This window comes from Carassius gibelio, chromosome B7, assembly GCF_023724105.1.
Source record: "Carassius gibelio isolate Cgi1373 ecotype wild population from Czech Republic chromosome B7, carGib1.2-hapl.c, whole genome shotgun sequence".
NCBI classification, from domain to species: Eukaryota; Metazoa; Chordata; class Actinopteri; order Cypriniformes; family Cyprinidae; genus Carassius; species Carassius gibelio.
Genome location: NC_068402.1, coordinates 28778427 through 28803732, shown reverse-complemented (window position 1 = coordinate 28803732; position 25306 = coordinate 28778427). Strand labels below are relative to the sequence as shown.

At 37.2% G+C, this 25306-nt stretch overlaps 1 protein-coding gene across 5 annotated transcripts in view; it reads right to left on the bottom strand.

Annotated features, from left to right (window-relative positions):
• Positions 1-10319: 10319 nt before the first annotated feature.
• The window catches only part of pcdh7b (protocadherin 7b), a 116115-nt gene continuing 101128 nt past the window's right edge, over positions 10320-25306 (bottom strand). For 2 of the 5 annotated variants that reach the window (XM_052561872.1, XM_052561873.1), the window contains exon 3: positions 10320-11209. In XM_052561872.1, the coding sequence (XP_052417832.1) occupies positions 10785-11209 (425 nt within the window). In that variant the 3' untranslated portion in view covers positions 10320-10784. Of the gene's footprint in view, positions 11210-12422; positions 12442-25306 lie in introns of all 5 variants that reach the window. The other 3 variants (XM_052561874.1, XM_052561875.1, XM_052561876.1) reach the window with 3 other exon arrangements.

Sequence of the window (25306 nt, the reverse complement as noted above, 5' to 3'; positions counted from 1 at the left end):
AAGAATTGCATTGCGTTATTTATTTTTAATGTAGGCTATTAAATTAGAAGTCGAAGCAAAAATCTATTTTAGAGTGCAGTTATTGTTTATTGCTCATACGTTGGCAAATAATACAATAGACAAAAAGACAGTACACTAATAAACAGACTGTTCCTGTTTGTTAACATAGCTACTGCAGCAGAGAATCGGTGTGTGGGCAGCATGCAAATAGAGAGTCTCTTAAACTTGCTGTCTCTCGTGCCATGACTGCTAATCTATCAGAGCAGGAAAGGTGCACTGTGAGCATAGTCTGGAATAAGTGCTGACCTACTTGATCCAGAGCAGACAATAGATGTGTCACTGTTCTATCACATTTACAAATATCCACACTCTCACATGGTTAAATTACAGGGTTTTAGTTCGGTCTGTCAAAATATAAAGTGATTAATGGGATAGTGAGGGAAGGGACAGATTATGGACATGAGTGCTGAGGCCTAGAGCTCAACCTCGATGGATCACACTGGCAGTTCTTAACAACATGACATAAAACAGGGAAGAAATATGGTCACTGCTAGGAGAGAAAGGTTGAATTGGCCAATATTAGTCTGCCATCAGTTCCGAGAACTCAAAGTGTCTGGAAGTGATCAAATTTAGCTCTTGACAAATCCGTTTGGATTACCATTCATAGCGTCATCCTTTTGGGCTGCACTGTTAGAAATAGCTGTAGATTTAGAAGCCCACTACTATTAAAAAAAAAAAAAAAAAAAAAAAAAAAAAAAAAAAAAAACATACAATACCACATTCATCCATTACAGTAAAATACTGTAATTTATATTGTTTTGGGGTAATTTTGTTTTGGTGGGAATATTTTACAGTATATTTTAGTATTGCTGTAACCTTGCTGTAGCCTAACTGTAATACACCGGGCAATAATACAGGATTGCTGTAAAAAGCACTCCACCTGACATCACATCACAGACAACACTGCTGCTGCTGACTGAAGAGAGAGAAGCAGAACAGAGGATGTATGCAATTTCAGTAAGTTAATTAGATTTTTATTTGTTTTATTCAAGCGTTATTGCTTCCAGTAACTTACTGTAAAAATACAGTGAGACTTTTCCCTGTTTGTGGGGGGTTGGGGGGGAGCTTTTATACCCCCTTTTTTTCTTTATACATAAAATTCACTAGTAATAAAACACAAACAGCGTTTAGTCATTTTAACACAAATTGCAATGTATTAATTGTATATGTATGCATTAGCATCACATAATCAGCTCCATATGTATGGCTTTTATGACATAGTAAACTTGCTCAGTAGCTCATCTGATCAGCAATGTACTTCTAAGAAGTCTTTATTTTAGTGAACCTGGATTTGGGTTTTTAAGTCACTCTTTCTGCCACCACTACATGTCGACAAGTGACTGTGTTAATAAATGAGTCATTGAATCATTCACTTAACTGATTCATTCAAAAACAGATTCATTCAGGTATGACACTTCTGTGTGTTTCTGGAAGCAAAATAATCTTGTTTTGACTTTCAACTGTCTGTAACTATTTTCATTGGCTTAGTGGAAATAATTGTCTAATTAGTAAATTAGTCTGTATTAACTTCTTGTTTATTGAACTCACATTTGTTGTCAAGTAACGTTTTCTTAGCACTTTACCATAGAGATAATGAGAGAACATTTATATAACACATCTTTATGGTTTCAATTAAATTTAAAGTTTATATATGCCTCTTTTTTTTTTTTTTTTTTCAAAACTCATTGTGAAACTCTTCACTTCCAAAGCACTAGACATGCTGATTTAATAATTTCACTACGTACTAAAGGAGAGAATATATATATATATATATATATATATATATATATATATATATATATATATATATATATATATATATATATACATCAAGTGTACAAACAGCCTTTGATTTAATTTCCCATTATATAGATGAGAATATTAGAAAATCATAAATCAGATAAACATAACTCTGCATTGACAGGGTATGGGCTGTGCCCATATGTTTCGGCATTGCCTCAGTGGTTCATATAATTCTCAATCAGTGGCTGACAAAGGCAGGGTTAAATATGACAGGGAAATTCATTTCAAAACGCCATCTTGAGCAGAACAGCAGTGAGCGCTGATCAATGACATTATTAATTATCCTTGCAGAGTATCGACTCTTTCTCACTCTATCTGGATCTCCATTTATTTCCATTTCTCCCCTTTACCACACCCTAACATCTGATCTAGATGAAGATGCATTATGTGCTGTTGAGATGGGGGATGAACATAGTTAAATAGTTTGCTCTCATTCTGGATGATGAAAAATAATAATAATAAAAAAATAACATCATTATGTAATTTTGTATAGTAGTTGACTGTGGGGCATGTTCATGCAAGCCTTAACATCTGTGCAGCTATTATTTGTTCCTTTTACACCCAGGAAGTCTGTATTTGGAGCATTGTATAAATCATGGTCAAATATGGTCAAAAAGGTTAGGGACAAGTTTATATTATTGAGTCCAAAAGAAGTTAGAGAGTTTTGGGGGTGTAATAGTTGTGCTCTCATACCTCAAGGGTCATGTTGGATTTCTGCAGCAGCTGAGAGCGGCTGATCCAGGGTCAGTCCTCTGTGAGTGCTCCATCCATCACACTGGCTGAGGGAGTTTATGAGGCTGAGCAGGGAACAGCAGTGAACTCTGGGGAGTTTAGGCACCCTTCTGCAAAAGTAGAAGTCAGCAAAGTCTCTAGGGCACAGGGTAAATAATGCATTTTTTTAAACAATTCTCAAGGGTTGTGTTAACCGTGTCCTTGAGTAACTAATCCCAGAGACAAAAATAATTCCTGTTATTCACAGCTGTTCTGCAGTTCAACTTATACGTTTTTTTTTTTTTTTTTTTTGGAAATGACATTTTTTTGTTGTTGAATAATATATTTTCTGAATAAAACAACTAATTCTCCTTTTCTTTTTTTTTTTTTTTTTCTTTTTTTTCGTGGGACTGAATGAGTAATTTCTTGGAATCCACTGAACATTCATGGGATTCATAACCGAAACACCTGGTTTTAGACCATAATATTTTATTAGAATGGTGAAGGGCCTCTTTTTGCAGCCAATACAGCATCAATTTGTCTCTGTAATGGCCGATACTAACCCTGCTCAGAAACCAGAAGGGATTTTTAACCATTCCTCTTGGAGGAAAACGTTTCCTGACTTGTCGCTTCAAAATACGCTAATATATATATATATATATATATATATATATATATATATATATATATATATATATATATATATATATATATATATATATAGTGGCAGCTCCAAACAATTTTGATTGGGGGGGCAATGAGGGGTCCTGGTCATTTCAAGGGGGGGGGGGGTGTCTCATTAAAACCAACAAATAATACAGTGGACACGGCTAATAACTGCATATTACTGCTACTAAACAACAAAAACAACAAAGAATATCAACTTCTTTGTTTTTAATGAATGAATCAATTGCAGTTTGCAAACAATATGCTCAAACTTTAAAGGGTTGGTGCTTTAAATGGTTCGCATCACCAATACACATGAATCCACAAATGACTTAAGCGGTTAACTTTTTTAACGTGACTGACACTCCCTCTGAACAGGGTCGTGCAGAGACCTTTGGAGGGGCAGGTAATAAAAGTATAAAAGGGGCACATGGAACAAGGCTTTAAATGGCGCTGTTCAAAATATCAATACAGCAATATATTGTGATGCATTCCTTGCTGATTCACGTATAGATATGGATGGTTATGTATTGATACAGCAGCAAATGCTTTGATGCAGTTTTGAAAAAGAAACAATAGAGAAGACAATTTTAAGTTTAAAATAATAATAGCTATGGGATTAGAAACTGAAATGTCTTAAATTGTCCCAACCTGGTGGCTTTTTCTTCTCTGTTCTACAGAATAATTAAGAACAGCTGTTATAGTAAAAACTATAGAAAACACTTGTGCCTCTACATTTTCCTCTTTCTCACCAGCCTCTGTCTCCTGGCTTGCTGTTAGCTGCTCTCTCTGTCACGTGTGCCTCTACATTTCCCTCTTTTTCTTCCTCTATCTCAATCTCCTCATCTGATCTATTACTTTCCATTCTCTGTCCATCTAGGAACAAGGCTCAATTTAATATTTCAGCATTAATCTATTATTTTAACCATCACTACTACTCTTGCACCTAATCAGAAAAAAAAAACAAAAAAATACATAAAAAACCTGATACACTGTATTATTACTGTTGTAGTTGTTGTTGTCTAAAATCGAACACCTTTGCAATGTAAACAAATGACAGGCTACATTTGTTATTCATATCCTTCACACTGCACTTTGATGTCAGGCATTTTTTATACATTGATATTTTTACATTTATTTCCAGAGAGATATTATTGAGTTTACAGTGGTCTTGCTGTTGTAAATACTGTTGTTATTGTAAAAAATAAATAAAATAAAATAAAATAAATAAATAATAGTTTAGTCAAATAACATAAAAAAAAGACCAGACCCCTCTATGCCTGTGAAACTTTTCTCCCTCAAACAGCACACTAGTGTTACTTCTACTCTACAGGCTACATACAGCAATATAAACAACATATCTGCATGTTCTCACATCACATCGTTCTTGTAAAATAATAATAAGCAAATAAACATCAAAATCACTTCGCTGAGAATGAAACATCACTTACCAGCTGCTGCGGTGTTGAAAATATCCTTTAGCAATTAAAAAATGCACGTGACGAATTGTCCCGGTCGGATGAGGTCGTCGTCGAAAGGTGAAAGGTCATCATGTCGGTCATTTTACTTACGGCTAAATTATTATTAATAAATTGTACTAATATTATGATTGGGCGTAGGCAGGCATTCACAAAAGGGAATGTTATTACAAAAAAAAAAAAAAAAAAAATTAGAGGAAATTTTGCTTTTACAAAAGGGCACATAAGTGGCAAAGGAGCAGATGTTCAAGTGAACCGGATCTTTCGGACAGTTCAATCAAATAAACCAGTTAAAAAAAAAAAAAAAAAAAACGGTTCACAGGTTCTTTTGCGCTCGATGTAATGTCATTCGCGATGACTGCCAGTCAACACTAGCAAAGAATCAGTTCAGAATCAATCATCAAAAGAATCAGTTCGTTTCAGACGAGCTGTGAGTCAGTCTGCTTCACACTGAATCACACATCATCAGCTCCTTGGTTTTCAAATCAGACTCGTTTGACAGAAACAGTTCTCGGTTCAGTGTACGAATAAATGTCGAAATAATTATTATTTATTATTGTTCTGCGTAGTTTGAAGATATATTTCGTTTAATCTTTATCCCAGATATATATATATATATATATATATATATATATATATATATATATATATATATATATATATATATATATATATATATATATATATATATATATACGTAATCAGGAAGAAGGTGGGGGGGTCAAGGCATTTTTTGGCAGTGTCTTGAGACCCCCCAGGACCCTCCCTGGCACCGCCGGTGAATGTATATATATATATATATATATATATATATATATATATATATATATATATATATATATATATCTGGTGACAGTTCAGGCCATGAGGTGGTTCAACTTTACTTTCATGTTCAACAAACCACCCATCGGTCTTGATGTGTGTATTGGTGCATTATCATCTTGATAAATGGCACCACTTTCAGGGTACAATGTTTGAACCATTAGGTGCTCATGGTCGTCTAGAATGGTTCGGTAGTCATTGGCATGTGACCCATCAAGCACAGTAGGTAATGGCATTAACTTGCAGCCCAACCCATCACTGATCCACCCCTGTGCTTCACTTTGGGCATGCAACAGTCCAAATGGTAAGCCTGTTTAGGGCTTCTCCAGATTGTAACTCCCATGGATGTGGGAAAAACAGTGAAGGTGGAATCATCATACAACGATACATGTTTCACATGATTTTCACTGCCATCGAGTTCACTCATCGGCATTACTAGTTAACCACACACCTCATCAAGCTTCACACTCTTACTGATTTTAAGGTAAAGTCACTTATATATCATAAACACACACACACACACACACACACACACACATGCATGTATACACATGTATGTGTGTGAGTGAACAACTCATTTGAATACTGGAATCTCTGGAATAACGCATAAACACAATTACACTCAAAATCATTGTGAAATTTAGTTTCATCTTAATTTTTGTTGTTCCGCATTTGGCCCACTTCTCACAAAAAAAAAAAAAAAATGCTGCTACATTGGTTATTACAGATAAGTACATAATAATCTAAAAAAAAGCATATTTATAATCTCTGGGCACACTGTTTAAAACTAATTTTATTTGAACATTGACAAAATCACAGTACAGCGAAATGTTTCATAAAAACATTTCTGAATGAACTATACATTGTAGTGTGATTACATAAAAAATATATATATAGATAGATAGATAGATAGATAGATAGATAGATAGATAGATAGATAGATAGATAGATAGATAGATAGATAGATAGATAGATAGATAGATAGATAGATAGATAGATAGATAGATAGATAGATAAAACAAGTGTGGTACTGATTTGTACTGTTATATTCTACATATTTCACTGGATCTTTTGGATGAGTCACAAGCACTGATTATCAGTCTGAACTGTGACTTTGAGCATTGTTCTATATCAGAGTCTAGACACTGTTTTAATGTACTGAGTCTGTTTAGGAATTCATTAAAACTAAACTGTGCTATGATTATCTCTGATTGATGATTGACACTCAATGAAAGTTTTAACAGCATTGGGAAAATGTAAAATGCTATCTGCTCTCTAATCATTTCTGAACTTTACTGGATGCTGATGTTTTGACATCACAACTTAGCAAAGTAAAAGGCTTTATTTATAGGTGTGTTGCTTGCCAGCCTGTGCTGGCTACGTAAGTGTGCTGTATGACTTGTGATTCATGTAAAATGTATTACCGAGTGGCATTTGTTTACCACCAGAAATATATATATCGTCCCCTTGGAATTATAAGGTTCTATCTGACATTTTTGTCAAACTTGAGTTATTCACATTTTCTTATTCTGTGTCAACATATTAACATTATGTGATATATTTTTTAATGTTGTGTACATAATGGTTTATTCATTTGATTGTTTGTTTCCAATCATAAATTAAGGATATTACAAAAAAAAAAAAAAAAAAAAAAAAAAAAAAAAAACACAAAAACAAATCCAGCAACTGTAGTATCATGGTATACTTTAATTTCTGCAGAGACAAAAATGACAAGCAATTTATTTACAGAAATACCTGTACAAAAGCAAAAAATATGTAAAATAGATCATAAATAGAGGTGGGCTTGCGCTCAGTACATTTGCCATGTTCAGCTAAGCTGCGTGCATAGTGACTCCTAATAAAACAATGATTAAAATCAATCCTCAATTCTACATCAACATCCAAGTCAAAGGACAAATAGAGTATGAGTTAAATAACTTTTTTTTTTTTCATAACCTGTGATGTGTCCTATGACCTAAGTGCTACAGCCTAAGTCTTATATCTTCTAAGCTGAAAGCTCAAGGAACACACACCTCAGAGTGCAAACAACGATTAAACAAAAGTAATTTAATCATGTCGATAACAATGTTAGATGTCCTTTAAGAATTAAGGTGCAGACGTTCTCCAGGCATGTACAGTAGTCTCCTCCGTGTTTTTTTTTTATTTTTTTATTATTTTTTTTTATATATAGTAACTGCCATATACTCCTACTTTTTCTAATCAGCCGATATATATATATATATATATATATATATATATATATATATATATATATATATATATATATATATATATATATATATATCGTATAGTCCTCTGAGGTGTGTGTCCCATTCACGAACCTTTGGAGCTTTGTTTCTTCTGCCGTCTCATATCATGGAAACGGCAGAATTGCTCAAAGTGTGCTAGCTTCATCCCTAAAGGACACCGTGTTTGCTCTTTTTTTGCTGTGCCGCCATCACAGTATCATATCATTACTGATCTTTTTCGAAATGTCGCTTTCATGACTAAAGTTATCCTTGCGGTTTGGACGTGTGACCATGCTAACTTTGAAATGGATGGATATACCAGGGTATCACCTATGACATGTACAGTTGGTACTCTTCAATATACTTGACAATGTTTGACTGAGCTTACTTAAAGAAGCCACAAGATAAAAGCTTTTGCTAATTGAAAGTCTATCATAATAAAATTGCCAGAACTGTAGTTTTAGAATAAAGTATTCTTCCTTCACTTTTAGAAAGCATCTCAGTACAATTGGTTTCATACTGGTTAAAACCAACGGGTCATACCAATAAAGGTACAAAAAGGCACAGTTGCATATCTTGCATTCACTCTATAGTTATGTTTTGAATTTTTTTTTCTTCTTTTCTTTTTTACAGAAGCACTACATATACAACGTGGCACTGGGAAGGAAAGGGAAAGATATGACTGATGAGATCTGAAGAGGGCATCATTATGAGCGTATATTTGAAAATCAAATAGAACAGAGAGTTGTGAGGTACGTTAGACTCCTTCAAATTGTTTTGGAATCAAGTTTCACAACTAATTTTCTACATAATGAAAGGTACTTTTCTGTGAAAGGAATATAAAAATTACAGAACCAATGGATAAAAGTACATGTGCAATGAAAGAAAATTATAAATAAATCAGATAAGCAACGGATGATATGATGGTTAAATAAATCAGTGAATCACGAATGTGTATGATTCTTTTTCATCCTCGTCAAATCAATATACATAGGCATACTACAATGTCTAGTGTCTGTTCGTAACAAACGCAAGCAGTGGACTTCCATGTTCACGGGGTATGATATTTGTACACTTTTTTTTTTTTTTTCTTTCTTCATAATAAGTGTAGATTCCCTTTAAACGTGCATTTAAAATTACATATCTATGTATACAGTTTGTAAGCATCAGAGCACTTCTTTTAAACACGAGTAGTACATACAGACTACAGATCTGGAAGCTGCAAAAAAGGCAGTCCGTTCAAACTCAATGAACCATTAACAAACAAAACAAACAAAACAAAAAAAAATGCAATTGCATCTGAAAAATTTACCTCCATTTTAAAAGCACGGATGCCATGGTATACTAAACCCTCTTGTAAATGGTTTGGGATAGGCCCATGATGCATGTATAAGTGTGCACGTGGTTTCCCCACATTGCACTGGAACATATGTGAAGGTAATTAAAGCAACATGTGACCTAAAAAGGAGCTGTCCTGTCCCAGTTCTTTGAGACATCACGTCATGTTGTTCCCGATACTTTGGTTATACAGCGGCATCATGTGTCGCATTGCAATCGCTCCTATCGTGCCTGTAGTAGCCGAACTTTGAATGTGATTGTACAAGTAGTCGGTTCACTCTGACTGCTACATGAGGGACACGAATTCTCATCCTTGATTACTCTTCTAAGTGTGTGAGATTGAGAGTGAATCTGTTGAATGAGTTTATTGCTCTATTTAACATTCATACTAGGAATGTTACACAGGGCCAGCCCAAGCTCTTCAGCAGGGCAATATTATTAAACTAATTCACCCCAGCAGCATATCCAAATAGTGTTCAGGTGGCTTTATGGGATAATTATAATGTGTATGTACAATGTGCAGATCAATTGTGTGTGTTTTTAAGTGTTTGTGTCTGGAGGCCATCTTGAGACCACAAAAACTTCAGCATAGTTTCACACATCTAGAGAGGGATGAGCCTTAATTACACAAACCCATGGAATTCAGGCAAATAACTGACAAGCTCTGCAATGTAAAGAACTTCCATCTACTTCAAGAGGTGCATGTGAGCGGGATGAAAACGGGTCGCTCATGAATTCAATGCGTGTGTCCAGAGTATGTTTACAGATTATATATATATCTATATATGTATATGTACAATACTTCACCCACACGACAAAAAAACGTGCATTAGTGGATCTGTGTATGCTTGTGTTCCTTCACGTGTACATAAAGTTGATAGGCACACAGGTAAACTTGCTTCTCACGCTGTAAGTTCGTCAGCGCATACGCCGTTCACTTGCGCCATTTGAGTATCTACAAACCCTTGTAAAAGGCTAAAGTCAATGACGACGTACGAAACGCTCCGACATCATGTAGAAATGCCATCACTGATCATTGTACGATGATTGTCGTCCATCATTAGCCTGTCTTTTTTTTTTTTTTTTTTTCTTTGTTAATGGGATTGGTTGTCCGGACAGTTCAGTACTTCGACTGATTGCATATGGACATAATACATCCACATAAAAACACTCCCGCCCACCCCCCCAAAATTAAAAACGGATTAAAATACAGAACCAGTCTCATCGGATCACGTTCAGTTATAAAAACAAACACAAAAAGGTATAGTCCAGGTCCATTTCAAGGGGCACACACTCTTAAGGGGCTAGATGATGCATGCATGTTTAGAAAGAGGTCTACAGAAACCAGGCAGCACTTTGGGGAAGTCTACGAGCCCAATACGCTAGCAGCAAAGTTGCACTGATCCACCAACATTCCCTTCTCTCCACCTCGGCCACTTCCCCCTCCTCCGCCTCATCCTTCTCACACACATTTACAACATGTAATTCCACAGTTTTTACTCAGACGGCTATTTAAGTTTGAAAGTAGCAACACACTAGTTGTGCGAGCAGTTTGAGGAAAATCCATGTTGCTTTTGTTTAAGGGTTTGGTTTGCTAACAGCATCTCTGACCATGCTGAGTCACTGTCATCGTCCCTTCGCAGTCGTTGTGTGTCAATTACAGGTAAACTTCCCGCCTGGTGAGAGTTCCGCATTGCGTCGGCTTGTATTCACCCGTGGGCGCTAGCGGAATCTCCTCGGTGGGGCGAGATGTTTCCTCGCTGGCAGAAAATCCAGCTGAACTAAAGGTGTCGTAGGATGAGGAGGAGGAGGCCATCTTCTTGTTAAGGAGATTACGGTTACGGTCGCCCAGCAGGTGTGAGGGGTCCCCGTTGGCAACAGCTAGGGTCTCCTGGCTGCCAGGCTGTTCGGCAACGCTGCCCCCGGGGGAGGTCATGAAGGTGGAGAGTTTGGGAGGGGTGGCCTTGGGCCTACGTTCAGGCGAGGTGCGCACAGGCATCCAGCAGGCATCCGAGTGGCCATATTCGTCACACTCCCGCGTGCATTTACCCGTCATAGCTACGTCAGGCAGGGGCCGAGAGTCTGGGGGAAACAGAGAGAAAGAGACAGAAGCGGTAGAACATTAATGACGCTATCTGGCTGTATACAACTGGAGAAACTGAAGAAAACACTGAAATACTGACACACACACACACACACACGCACACTGAAATAATAATAAAATAACTGTGGTATGTGTCTCATGAAATTGACTTAGAATCGTAAGTGTTCAACAAATGTTTTTGATCAGCTTTGTGGAATTTTTTATTCATTTTTTAATCACTGTAATGTCATGATAAACACATACCACAGCACACACAAAAATGGAAAACTACATTCACGAACAACAACACTTAAAGCTAAAAAACAAATTAAACAAAAGAAGAAATAATGTGAGCTCTAAAAAGAAGACCATGCTTTGAAAACGTGGGGCAATTCTACTGTTCCATGACTTCTGACTTCTAAACTAATAACCTGAATTTATCTCTAATAACTGTGTGTGTAGTCGATGTGCTTTTATGCGAGTGTCGTGTATGCGTCATGTTTTTTTTTATGTGTCAACTAATAGCTGACTCTACAAAGGCAATCAAATTTTAGCAAAGTTGTGCGGGAAAGAAGTCAAAGTGTCTTTTTCTAGTTTAATCCCCTCGTTGGCCTGAGGGAACACCTACAGTGTACTTATGGAGCGACATATTGGAGGATTTGCTGCAAAGTGTTGTGCTATTGGGTTACATCTCACATCTCACGTATGTAAGTAAAAAGGATTATACAAGCATTTTCTAAAGGCTCTAACTGTTACGCATCTGAATGATTAATTATTTTCCCAGGCTGGGAGAAGAGATTTTAGATTCAAAGCCACAAAGCCATGAGTATCCTTAACATCTCATATCTCTTCTATTCAGAATGTCTTCTAAACGGATATAATTCTGTTTACACTTTTAAACACTTGAAAAGCAAACAGATAACCATCAGATGCGCCAAAAGTCTATGCACAAACAAGGTTGAATATGAAGTTCACTAAGCTGAAGTGCACACAAACACTAAATGCTGAAATCCCTAAGCTTCGATGCCAAAGCACAAAGCTGCAAATGTTAGAGATGGTCGGTTAATGACCAAACGTGAGGTATGGCACAAGCAAGAGAGGGTGAGTGCAAATCTAAAAAAAAAAAAAGAAAAAAGAAAAAAAAAAAAAAAGAAAAGAGAAAGCATGCTGCCTTTTGTTGAAGAGCAAAATTTTGGGTTAACCATGGCTTACTTTTAATGTTCTTTTTCTCCTGCAAAGAAAGAATAGGGTAGAATCACTGTTCGGTCCCTTCACAGTGCAATGCTATGTAAGATTAATCAATTTAGTGAAAGGTATCAGACAAATACAAAAAAAAAAAAAAAAAAAAAATCATAATGTGTTGCAGTTATCTGAGAATCAATTGAATACATGGCATGATTTCAAAAAGTGTCTTCTATGGTGGACCATACAAATATATTAATTGACAGATTAAGAAAAATTAAGAGTTAGATAAGAGATAAATTCATCTATACAAGAGCAACAAACGTGTTGCTCCACAGCCTACTTTACTGCTAAGCTTTTAAATTTCAGGAAAATAAATGCTGCTAAAAAGAACGAGTGCTATGAATGGCGTTCTTCAGTCAGCCATCACAACAGGCTGGCATTTAAACCCACTCAGGCGGTCTCTCAAGACTGTTCAGGATACCAGTTGCCACAAAACGATTTAGCATCCTTGTCCAATTACGACCATTTGCTGACCTCAAGCGAACCCCCAAACATGGCCTCCTGACCTCAAGGCCAGACTATAATGCCTGAAGAGCTCCTGTTAACCTTAGTGGCGGTCTCTGCGGTGTGGTTGCAATGTGGGCAAGTAAGGGTTAGTTGCGACCGACTGAGACACCAGACCACAGAAAGAGTTCAGTGCCGCTTCCTGTGCGCTTTTATGAGACCGTAAGGCTGGATTGCTGCCCAGTGTCTAGGGAGAGGTGTGGATGTACGTTCGCCCCACAAAGCTCTGTCATGCATCAATGCACGCTCAGTCAAGCGACGGTACCTCAATAGCACTAATAACAAAGATGAGTGTGTAGGCTCCAATCTGCAGGACGTCGATATGCCACCGCAATGTTAATGCTTCAGACAGGGATTACCAAATTGCTGGATAAATCTTATATGACAGTTAATGTGTTCAAAGACGCATTAAGAACTGTAACAGGTTATTCACATACACGACTGTCAGGAAGATGTCAGCGTGTGATCAGACGCTCATCTCTTTTAAACACTGTGTAAAGGAAACTTTGTAAGGAATTGGCAGGGAAAAACGAAAAGCTAATGTGTTTTCAAAACTTTAGTTCAGCGAACAAAAAAGAGAGAAATTCTGAATGATGTGAAAAAGAAAGAAAGAAAGAAAGAAAGAAAGAAAGAAAGAAAGAAAGAAAGAAAGGCTTGTGAAAGAATCATTTAGACTTTTGTGAACTAGATCAACTGATTCATTTGTTCAAAAGAATCGCACACTTTTAATGCAGTATATGGGAAGGCATGTCCAGAATATTCTTCAGAAAAGTAATTCAGACTTGTGTGAAATGGATCAGTTGATTCATTCAAGAGTTCACTCAAAAGAACAGACAGATATTTCTTTTTCTCTCATTGACATGCCAAGGAGAACTAGACCAGCATTTCAGTGAATTAAAAGCTATCCAGTGCTTCACTTTTATAAAACAGAAAAGATTAGCCAGAATGTTCTAAAAAAGAAAAGAAAAGTTGGGAAAAAGTCGTACTGATTTGGAATGATGACAGAATGTTCATTATCTTCCAGAGTATAACTGTCCTTCAGACTAAAGTGATTCAACATCTAGCATTTTCCAACAACCTAGTATTCTGTACACATAGAGCTGCAAGTCCAGCCAGTTTTGATTGTTAGTGTTCAGTCAGTGTAGAGTCAGTCGATGAACATTTCATGCCGATCAGTCTTTCAGACCACTACCGCATCTCCACAGCTTCACAACTCCAATGTCTGGCTTTCATACCACTCCGGTCCCTCAAGGCCGTACATTGGCTTTTCATCTATCGCTTACTGTGCCGTCTTCAGCAATTGTTTCCTCCAGTGGAAAACAACAAAAGGAGCAGCATGCGTGAGAGCGGTACTTCATTAGTGCTCCTTGCACACCACTGCCATACAGCCTGTTACTGGAGGCTACGCTTCTGTAAAACTATTTCGTCATTAACTCTATTAACTATATATTACATTATACACATACATTTCACAAAAATGCATTTTATTTTTTAGTCTGAGCATTGGAATATATTTAGGAAAGTTTTGAATGTCAGAGATGGATGGATTTTTATACATTAGATCATTTTGTCTGTTATCCATTCTGCTTGTGTGCTGAAGCATTCAAGTGAAATTTATAAGTGCTGGCATATTAAGTATAGTTTCCTGTTCAATGTTCTTTTTCTTGCCTAAAAGTTTGTTCTCTCCCAGCTTATGCAATCCTTTTATTTTTTCAGCCTAGTCTTAACTAGATTTTGTCTTTTGCTAGTTTGTGCACCTATTTTAGGTTCCCTTCTTAGAACAGTTTTGTCCAATAATCTCATTGCAAATGGAACAGAACATTGCCTGATTTTAGGCAGGAGTTAATGTAATATAAGAGCATGTAATTGTGATTTGCACAATCTCTGTCTCCCTTCCAGCTCATTATGGAAGTAAGATGGAGACCATTTAAGATGTCACTCAAAGATGGACTCTGAAGCAGCGATAATTCAGAGCATTTAGATGGGGGGCAGACACAGGTCAAAATTGCATTGAGATGAATTCAATCATTGCTAGAATGGCATTGCCTTCTCCTTGTTTCATTGAAATGAACATCTTACAAGAGTGAATAAGTCTGAAATCCACTGATCCATTTACATTCATCTCTCTCTCTCTCTCTTATATATATATATATATATATATATATATATATATATATATATATATATTAACTTTTTTACTATGTTAACATTAGCGGAACTAAATGTCTATGGCTTGCAAAGCCAAAAGACATTTTTTTCCTTTCAAATTCTCCCTAAAAAACCCTTTGGCTTTAAATGTGACCCCAAGCCACTTTTAAAACTCGGTTTTGAGCCTGAAAAGCGAGGCTTTGGAGACAGCAAACAAAGGGGGCCATATTCGGGCCTCTAGCCCAGGGCAGAGCGAATGTCGCCGGGCTGCAGAAAAGCCGGAAACGCATGCGGCTCTGTGGCACGCTAACTGTCACTCCGTATAGTGGGCTTTTCTGCCGACGGGGGCTCGGAGTATAATGCCTGCCATTTTCCACAGCCAGTCCTTTTGAATAACTCAAAAGAAACATCCACTCTTCTCCGACTGAGGGTTTGAAAACGAGAGATCAGGGGAACGGCGGGAGGGGGGAACGGAAGATATGGCTCTCAGAGCTATTCTGTGAGTTAATTACGTGTGGACAAAAGTGGATTCCCTGGCGCAGTTGGAGCTCTGCTGTTGTGTGGCTGGTGGCAGGGTTCTGGAAAGCTGTAAGTGGGCCAGAGGCTCAGCTAATTGACAAGGATATGAGGATTTTGTAATCTATGTGTTTGGGTGTGTGTGTATTTTGTCCTGCTGTTTAAGGCTTAATGCCTAGCTTTTCTAGCACGCGTGAACGTGTTTGTGCGTGAAAGCATTAGTCGTCCTTTTATATTTTCAGCGCTCTGCGTGTGCATGTGTTTTCATCTTCTGCAAGTTAAGCCTCGTCCCTCAGAGGCCTGCTGAACTACAGGCTGCTCTTTTGCTCTCTGTTTTCCGGATGGGAGGCCCTGCCAAAACATAACTGCCAGCCAGAATTTGCTGACCCTTCTGTCCAGTCGCTCTGTGTGTGTCTGTGAGAGAGAGACTGTCTAAAATCTCAGCGGAATCCACAAGATTATTCAACAGATAAACAGCATTTACAGAATAGCATTTGCCACATGTGTTCACGCGCACGATAACATGTGCCTCGACAAACCGCAAGAAGAAGTGTCAATGTCAAGTAATGCTGCTGTTCACACTGGGAGATAAATACAGCATGAAATGACTAAATCATTGCCAACAAGAACATATTTAAAGGGATAGTTCACCACCTAAAATATTTTTTTTTGTCATCATTTGCCCTCATGTAAAATCTACCTACCCCAAATGGTATTCAATTAACTGTGAAAAAATTTTTTTTTGTTAAAACAATACAAATCAACTACAAGGAACAACCTTTTTTCTTTTTTTTTTACATCAAGAACACTGCCATCTCCCCTTTTTTTTTGTCAACTTTTCAAATCTGACAGCTCTTCAGCTTCCGTAGCCTTATGGGATGGCAAAGTGTCCACTTGTTTCACACATCACAATCTCAGCAGATGCTGTACATCACATTGGTATTGTTCACCTACTGTATCATTACATCTCGCTGGCATATTGCTTTTTGGTTGCAGTGTAGCAGTGAAATACACATATTGAGACACCAGTGTCTCTCCATATCTTTGCAACAACAGGGATGTTTTGTCCCTCTGTGAATGTCCCTGTCTGTTTTCTCTTGCACCTAAAATCAGCCTCTAAGCAGCATCACACTCTTTCTCTTAGCGAGATTAAAACCCCTCTTTAACACATTATCTTGTCTTTGTCCACAGATGCTTCACGAGTTTTATATTTTCATTAGGAGGCGTCTGCACAAGAGATGCTTGTTCTTTTCACCAGACACCACTGAAAAGGCTAGAATATTGAGGGAAAAGAAAAACGAGGGAGACTGTTCTTTTCTTTCCAGTTAGTGCTGTCCATTTGATTCAATAATGCTGAACAGCCCTTGTAGACTCATTAGGCTGCTGATCTCATGTTCTCTCTGTCACTTTCTTTATGTCTTTGCACACTGTGGACACCAAGACTCATGCTATCACATCTGCCATCCAACTTCACTTTTATACACAAAAAGTGACACCCAACCAAAACAAACAAACAAACAAACAAACAAACAAACAAACAAACAAAAGTATATAGACAATTACATTCTTAAAAATAAATGTTCTTTGTTGTCATCAGTAGTTCCATTTAGAATCCTTATCATCAATGGAACCTTTAAAAGGTTATTTAGAGTGAAATATATATATATATATAAATTATTAAGTTTTTACAATTAAGGAAAACAAGGCTATTTATTTGAAAAAAAAAATCTGGTTGTCAAAAAAATTGTGGATCATCTTCATATTTAATGTGAAGAACTAAAATTAAAGTTCAGACAATTTTTGAGGCCATATGACCGATATTAGCAGTGTCTCTGATGAGCAAACAGAATAATTTAGCTATCAAAAGTAACTTTTTAGCGCTTTCCCTTGGAAATTCCCGGCAAACTGACAGCATAATGCCCTCTAATAGCATTAGACGAGGTAACGCAGCAGTCAGCTCACGAGTGCTTTAGCTGAGCTAGCGTGATGGGCGAGAATGAGCCGGTAGAGCTTCAGGAGGACTAAGACCGCTGTTGACCTGGTTTGCTTCAGTAACCTCAGCGTTGCACTGCATATGCTTACAGCGGTGCTGCATCAGTGAGCCAGGACAACAGAGTGTACAGTAACACAACAGCAGAAGAAGAACCATGTCAGACATGGTGCAATGATGTGCGGTGGAGTGATGTGTGTATTTATTTTCCTCTCTTGCACTCCTGTCTCTTTCTCTATCTCTACATCAGACTCGGCCCACAGCCTGCGTATCGATATGAAAGAAAATTAGATCCTTGCTTCCCAGATGTCTCTCTTAGTAAGCCTAATAACCTCATGTCTTATAAATGTAAATGTTTCTTGCAGTTTCAGAAGAGATCAAAATCTTAAATCATAAGTCGATATTTCAATATAATCTCAGATGTTCCTTATTCCAATCCCTCTAAAATAATCAAAGCTTCTGAGCTACTGTATAGTAATAACAAGCTCTACACTCTTACAGTTGTGCATGTCATTTGTTTGTGTAACAATTATTATTATTATTATTATTATTATTATTATTATTATTATTATTATTATTAACAATGTAATACGATTTTAATAAAACTAAAATAAAATACATTAATTATTATTATTATTATTATTATTATTATTATTGAGCAGACATAACAGCAACTTCTACTAATATATATGAAAAAATAAATAAATAAAATTAAATGCCTGGCTCCATGTGGTTATGTGGTATAAGTGGTGGAAATGTTAATTAAAAACATGTAAAGTAAAATAAATAGATACAGAAGTAATAATAATAACAACAACAACAACAATAATAATAATAATAATAATAATAATAATAATAATAATAATAATAACCACATAAAAAATACCCGCAATGCACCCAATTTCATCAAACTCTTTGCAAATTCTCACTAGTGTTGAACAGGTATAGGTGGCCTCTTGTGGTGCTTAAAAGCACTTGGGGAAATAATTAGTCTACCGTTAGAGCTCTCCAGCTATGATTAATTGAGCAGAGATTAACTAGCATAATTTCATTCTGCCGACTATCTCACTGCCAATTACCTAATGCGACTCCCTCTCTCGGCATCTCCCGCTCACTCCCTCTCTCATCAGAAGGCATCACGAGTCTCGGAAATGTGGTGCTGACCCTCATTTTCCTGACTTCTCATCTATCTGTCATAAAAAAGACAGAGTGTGCTCATATGCATACACAATCGCAGCACTGACATGTCTAGCTCTCTAAATTGGGAAACCAGAAGAGATTTTCACAATCCCAAAAACTACAATTATGCAGTGTACATCTGAAAAGACCAGTGAGGCTGGAACGTTCACAAATGTGGAGATAAAGTAAATGCCCCCCTCCCCCACACCCCACATTAATCAAAAACATTTCAACGGTCAAACACATTGCAAGCACTAACACACATATTACACCATTTCCATGACAAAGAGTATGAGTGATATGGTGAGAAGCATTCAGGAGGTGGACAGACAGCAACAATTGTAAAACACTGTAACATATATATATATATATATATTAGAAAATGGTAGGGCTTGAGCTAGGATTGACTGTGCTAAAAGAGAGACAGATATATAGAAAGTAAGAGACAGACGGGGATTAAAATCTCACATGCGTGTGTGTTTGTGGCTGTGTGTTTCTTTTTTTTCCCTCACTGTTGGTCTTTAGACTTCGTCTCATTGGCTCAGAACTGGGTGCCTTATCGCACGTTCCCAGACGCACATGCACAATAGCCTATTTTACACCATTAAATGCGTATTTGTCAAAATACAATTTCAATTAAATCCCACAAACCTACTGGTTTGTGCTTTGCTCCACTTACCACTGAGGGAACAGAACAGAGGATGGAATAGCTCTCTCTCTCTCTCTCTCTCTCCCTCTCTCTCTCTCTCTCTCTCTCTCTCTCTCTCTCTCTCTCTCTCTCTCTATATATATATATATATATATATATATAGCTCACATACACACATAGATGGAAGACAGGGATCGAGAGAATGAGAAGCCAAATGAAAGACAGGGACCCTGGGAGAAGGAAACTGTATTGTTTGAAGCACACAATGAAGATTGAATGATTTTCCTAACAGTGGACCACAAACAATCGTTTCTGCAATGATTTGACACGGACGCAGCATCCACTTGCATTTTTTCATTAAATAACTCAATAGTGCTGTTTTAAAACAAAGTGTCTTTACTTAATGCTACACCGGCCTAATCGATTAATACATGGTCACAAATAAAAACTGTTTTTCCAGCACAAACAAATTCAGGTGAGAAATGGTGTCATAATGTGAGGATACTTCCAGTCGTGGATGTTACACGTTGTACAATCTCATCTCATCAACGGCGCACAACTCGCCATCCCTGCGGATATATGGACTCATAACCTCTCTGTTAGTCGACCTAACTGGCCTCACACTTCACCGCTTTGCCAGAGCAGTGGACCCTGCATATATTTCTTATGGAAAAGGGACCAGATTGAGTCACCACGTTTAAATCCTAGCATGCCAAGGGGTGTTAGAGGCTAATTAAGTAAACCGGAGATAGAGAGGGTCTAGCTGGCTGCTCCAGATCTCAAACACTGGAGGGTTTTGGCCCTTCAGGCCAGCTGAAATTGAGCGAAAACTTGCAAAATGAGCGGGGGTTCGTATTTCCGCGGGGTTAAGCCGGGAGGTCTTGATGAGATGTCCTCTGATTCTCAGACTAGCACCTCATCAAAAGTCAAGTGAACTTTTGCAGAAAGTTCTCAGCCTGGACAGGCTTTGGTTTTATGAGGCTTTCATTAAGGACCAGTGAACTGGGCAAAGACATGCAGACTGCAAGCAACTTCCGTGGTTTGTTTTCGAGGTTTTTAACAAAGTGATTATCTGGGAAAGACAAAATGGGGACAAGCGTATATGGGCCCTGACAATATGAAGAACAACACATTCTTTTTGCCCGGAAACTGGGAAGCGTGGGAACAGATAATTGCTAAAGCATTACCGCGGCCCATTTTATGCTCTTAATTTAGCACCCAAAAAACTTTAAACTTCTCAGAATCACTCCTGTTTGAAGAGCCCTTTGTGCAAAGACACACTTTAATTCGATGGAGCCAGAAAGGTGCCACATTAAAGCCGTATACTAACTTAACTTCAAAGTAATAGCAAAATAGCTTAATGCAGTAGAGGTTTCGCTCACACTAAAGGCTTAAATTCATTTACGTGGTCCCATGATGTTAAACAGTGACATTCAGCATGCTAAAAAAAACATGTGCTTTTAAGCACCTTTATCCTCCAGCAGCCATTTTGTCATCTTAAAAACCATTTAAATGTGCATGTGAGTCATATTTTCATTTAAATCAGTAACTTCAATGAAAAAAAATAATAAAGATTATTACATAAATTATATTATAAATAAATAACTATTATATTATATTATATTACATTATATAAATGCATAAATTACATTATCATAAAGAGGTTTATTTTGCACTAACAACTGGCTTGATGTACATTATCCGGTGTATTACACGGCTATGTCCTGCATAAATAAATATCTGGGCACAAAATTGATTTGCTTTGAAATATATTATTAGTAACTACTAATAATAAATGCAAAGCTCTTGAGAAGAAAACATTTGATAGAAAGTGGCTTTTAGCCAAGAAGAATGAACAAGTTCAAGCTAGACAAATATTTAAGGGATATGGTACAGTCATACCACTTATTATACAACTTTTCATTATATAAATAATTATGGCAACATAATATATTATTCTAAGACAAAACTGATTAGAAATCTCACCTATTATTATTTTTTTTTTTTAATGTTATTCAGCATTACTACTGACAGTGGTTATTATTGTGGAAATAACACATGTGGAACGTCCTGACAGACCAATCAGATTTAAGTACTCCAGTGAGCTGATTATATTATATTATATTATATTATATTATATTATATTATATTATATTATATTATATTATATTATATTATATTATATTATATTATATTATTCATGAAACTACTACTTGAATTAACAGTGAAATTGTGTGTCAGAATTGGAAATACTTCTGCAGCCTCATTACATTCTAGTTTCTCAGTGTTTCTGAGCCACACATGTGACTGATATTCCTTTGCGATGGTGCACAGAGCCCTTACAGGTGTGCTGTGTTATTAGAAATGACTGTAAGCGTGAAGATGTGCCCCAATGGTGTGTCTCTTGCCTGTACCACAGGTGGCTTGAGCTAAATCAAGGCCAGTGTCAGTGCATTGTCACTGCTACACTCTCCTGAGCTGGAACTAAGATATCACTAGCCTCTATACTGTACCTGAGGACTGCTGACATGTACACTAAACACACACACACACATGTTCTGGCCACTTGCTGTGAACCTGTACAGTATTCTAGTTTAGAAGCTGAAGAGGGTTTAAATTGTGTGTAATGGCAGGTATGCTTACAATAAGAGCTAATGCTAATAACTCCATGTCTGTTTGTACAGTACATCATCTATGGGTGAGGACAGGTTTGATAAAACATTGTATGTTCACATCACACCCTATATTAAATCTCTCATTCCTGTCATATATATTTGGAAACCCTATACTCTAGGTTGGGCCAGCATGTTAACACGAGCTAAGCTAACGGCTTAAAATCTCTGCGTGTATTATTAAACAGGTTTTTTAGCCTTTTCACACCCAAGCTAAAATCAGAAAAATGAGCATACTTTATTAAATGCACTTGCACAGGGGGGTTATGCCTTCGTGTCTGCAGCGATCAAAGCACCTTGCCACATCGCTTTCTCGCATTTGACTCTAATTCCTCTGGGCAAAGTGATTCAATTAAATCTTTCTCTCTCTCACACACACACACACACTCACACAAACTAAAATAAATGGAGAGATAGAGAACACAGCAGCAATAAAGATGGTTTTATTGGCAAAAGGGGTTCAAGTCTTCTGAACCAAACGGTCTCTTTCTGTTTAAAGCTGAGATTATTTAAAAATGTCTGAATTGGCATGAACTGGGTGTCCCAGCAATCTATTTGCATGCTTGCTTTGAAGGGAAAACAAGGTGATAGAAATATGTCAACCGGAAGAGATTTTGTCATACTGTAAGTTCCGACCCAGCCATATTTAACATGAATGCCTAGGGCTTCTGGTGTCAGCTGCTTCTAGTTAGCTATTAGCTGTATAAAACCAGTCCATTATTCTGCTTGATGCCGTTAACTGGTATTGTCATATTATTTTAATTAACTAGTATAATAATAAACACACTGGTTTGTAGCAGAAATACTGCAGTTTTACTGTTCACCACACACATATCTAAAGATTCTTATATCAAGTCTTGTTTTCCAAAATATCTAAATTAAGTGATTTTATTCTTAAAACAAAAGAAAAACAAATTCTACCAGTGGAGAAAGAAAAATAAGCTTGTTTTCCTTTTGAATTAAGTTTATTTTTCTTTCTTTCTTTTTTCTTTCTTTCTTTCTTTCTTTCTTTCTTTCTTTTAGATATCTGTATTGGAAAACAAATACGGAGGAATACAATTTTCAAAAGCAGAGGGGGAAAAATGCTCTTTTACGATTGCTGGTAACGGCGTTGTTCAGTGCTTCATTATAATAGAAGCAAATTATTTCTGACACGATTTGCTAGGTTGTTTACAGTTGCATTAATACAGAATTCAAATGATTTGTGGACAAGTGCAGACTGTAGTGTACATCAGTTACTTAGTGGATTCAAATGTATCATATGTATAATGCATTATGCTATCATTCATTTATAATCCATAAAGCCTTTTCAAATGTTAAAGTTAAATTTTAAAGAACTTAAATCAGTACAGTTTAGTCAATTAAAAAAAAAAAAAAGAAATCCTGCATTAATACTTGATTGTAATATTTAAGACTGAATTACCAGCATATATATATATAAGGTTGTTTTTGGCCAGATTCTGACGGTTGACCATTAGGAATGGCAATTTAGCAGGCTTGAAGGTTTCCGCATTTCTTCCCTATCCTACTCTCTCTCTCTCGCTCTCTTTCTCTTTCAGGTGGATTGATTTTTGCCGATTCCCACCTAGCAGTGCAACACTGATTCTCAAGCAGTGGGGCTGTGGGAAATATTTATCCTTATTGATCCAAGGGGCTGATGAGTCTGTTATGAACGCTGCAGTTCAAACAGTTTTGGTCCCACAAACATCTCTAAATATCAATCAGCTACGGGTGGACTGAGAGCCAATACTCGGATTGTTTGTGAATGCCAAGAAGGCTGAACCTGTTTTCCAAAAAGCCAAGCATGATTTTCACTGGAGCCCTCATGCAAGACTGGACAAACACGTCAGAAGCATGTTTCCTTATAATTGTCTCTCTGTAGCGCAGCATTAAGGAAAGCGCAGACGCTGAGAGAGACAAAAAGAGAACATTAGCGGCGAGGAGAAAACATCTTCGTCGTATATAGATGAGGTGCTGGAGGGGTTTACTAGCTTTGAGCGTGGCAAGAGGGGGCGCTGATAATTCCGTCTGCTGTCATGTCATTAAAAATTCAACACCTACAGGATATTTTCTGCATCAAACTTTCATGCCATCAGGTTGTCTCGACAGCACTGGCTTCACACTCCCTAACGATGATAAAACTGATGAAAAAAAGCTCATCTTCCTGTGTGCTGTCTCTGATAAAGGCGCACATCACAGCGCGGCGCTGACAGACAGGGTACAGTAGGCAACAGTGAGCTCGGAGAGAATGCATAAAGGTTTAAGGCGGCTCATCTCTTACTTAGGTTCGCCGTGTCTCCACAATGAGAAACCACTAGGGAGACCTTAACAGCTGGAGCCTATTCCAGAAATGCAATCTGTTTCTTCTCGTTCGTATGCGTGCATGCACGCTAGCTGATTTAAGCTATCTGACTTTTAGCCGTCATACTCTTTTAAATCTCAGAGAAAAAAAAAAAAAAAATCAACAGAGTCGATCAACTCTCAGCAATAAAACTATCCACAAGTTCTCCCGTGCGCAATTGTATTACGCAAGGTCATATGGAAATCTGTCCCGTTTCCCGGCCGGCACACTGCATCACTTGTCATGCCAGCATAATAAACAACAGCAGAAAGCTCTTGATGAATTCAGCAGAGCACAGTGTTCAAAAGGCTAAGCTTGTGAAAAGTGACTTTACTTAGCAGGAGAGCGTTAAACATGCCCGCCATGAAACTAAACTCAATAAACATCTACATTCACCGCTTATCGCTTAAGATAATGTGCATTAATTGTTGTTCAGCAGCGACGCTGGTTATTGAAGAAGATTTTCGATGAAACATTTCAAATGAAGTATTCTGCCTAAAAGCATCTTTAAACTACACCCTCATATATCACTAGAAACGTGCAGCGCATTAATCAGGATGAAATGTTGCTTTTATTTTTATTATGAGCTGAATGGTTTGGCTCTTTATCAATAGCAGTATTGGACTTTAAAGTTGGACGGGGTACAAAATAAAAATGAAATAGTACCCACGAAATGGCTCTAATAGTAGTGTGAGGCTGTCATTATAAAAAGCAATAGATTTTAACATTGCTGACGCACCACCTGAAAATCTAATAAGCAGTACATTTTCCTCCATATTCCGTGTGCAGTGAGTGAGCTGCATAGAGAGGCTGGTAATGTGCGAGGCAATTTAATAAGACTTACTCCTGGCT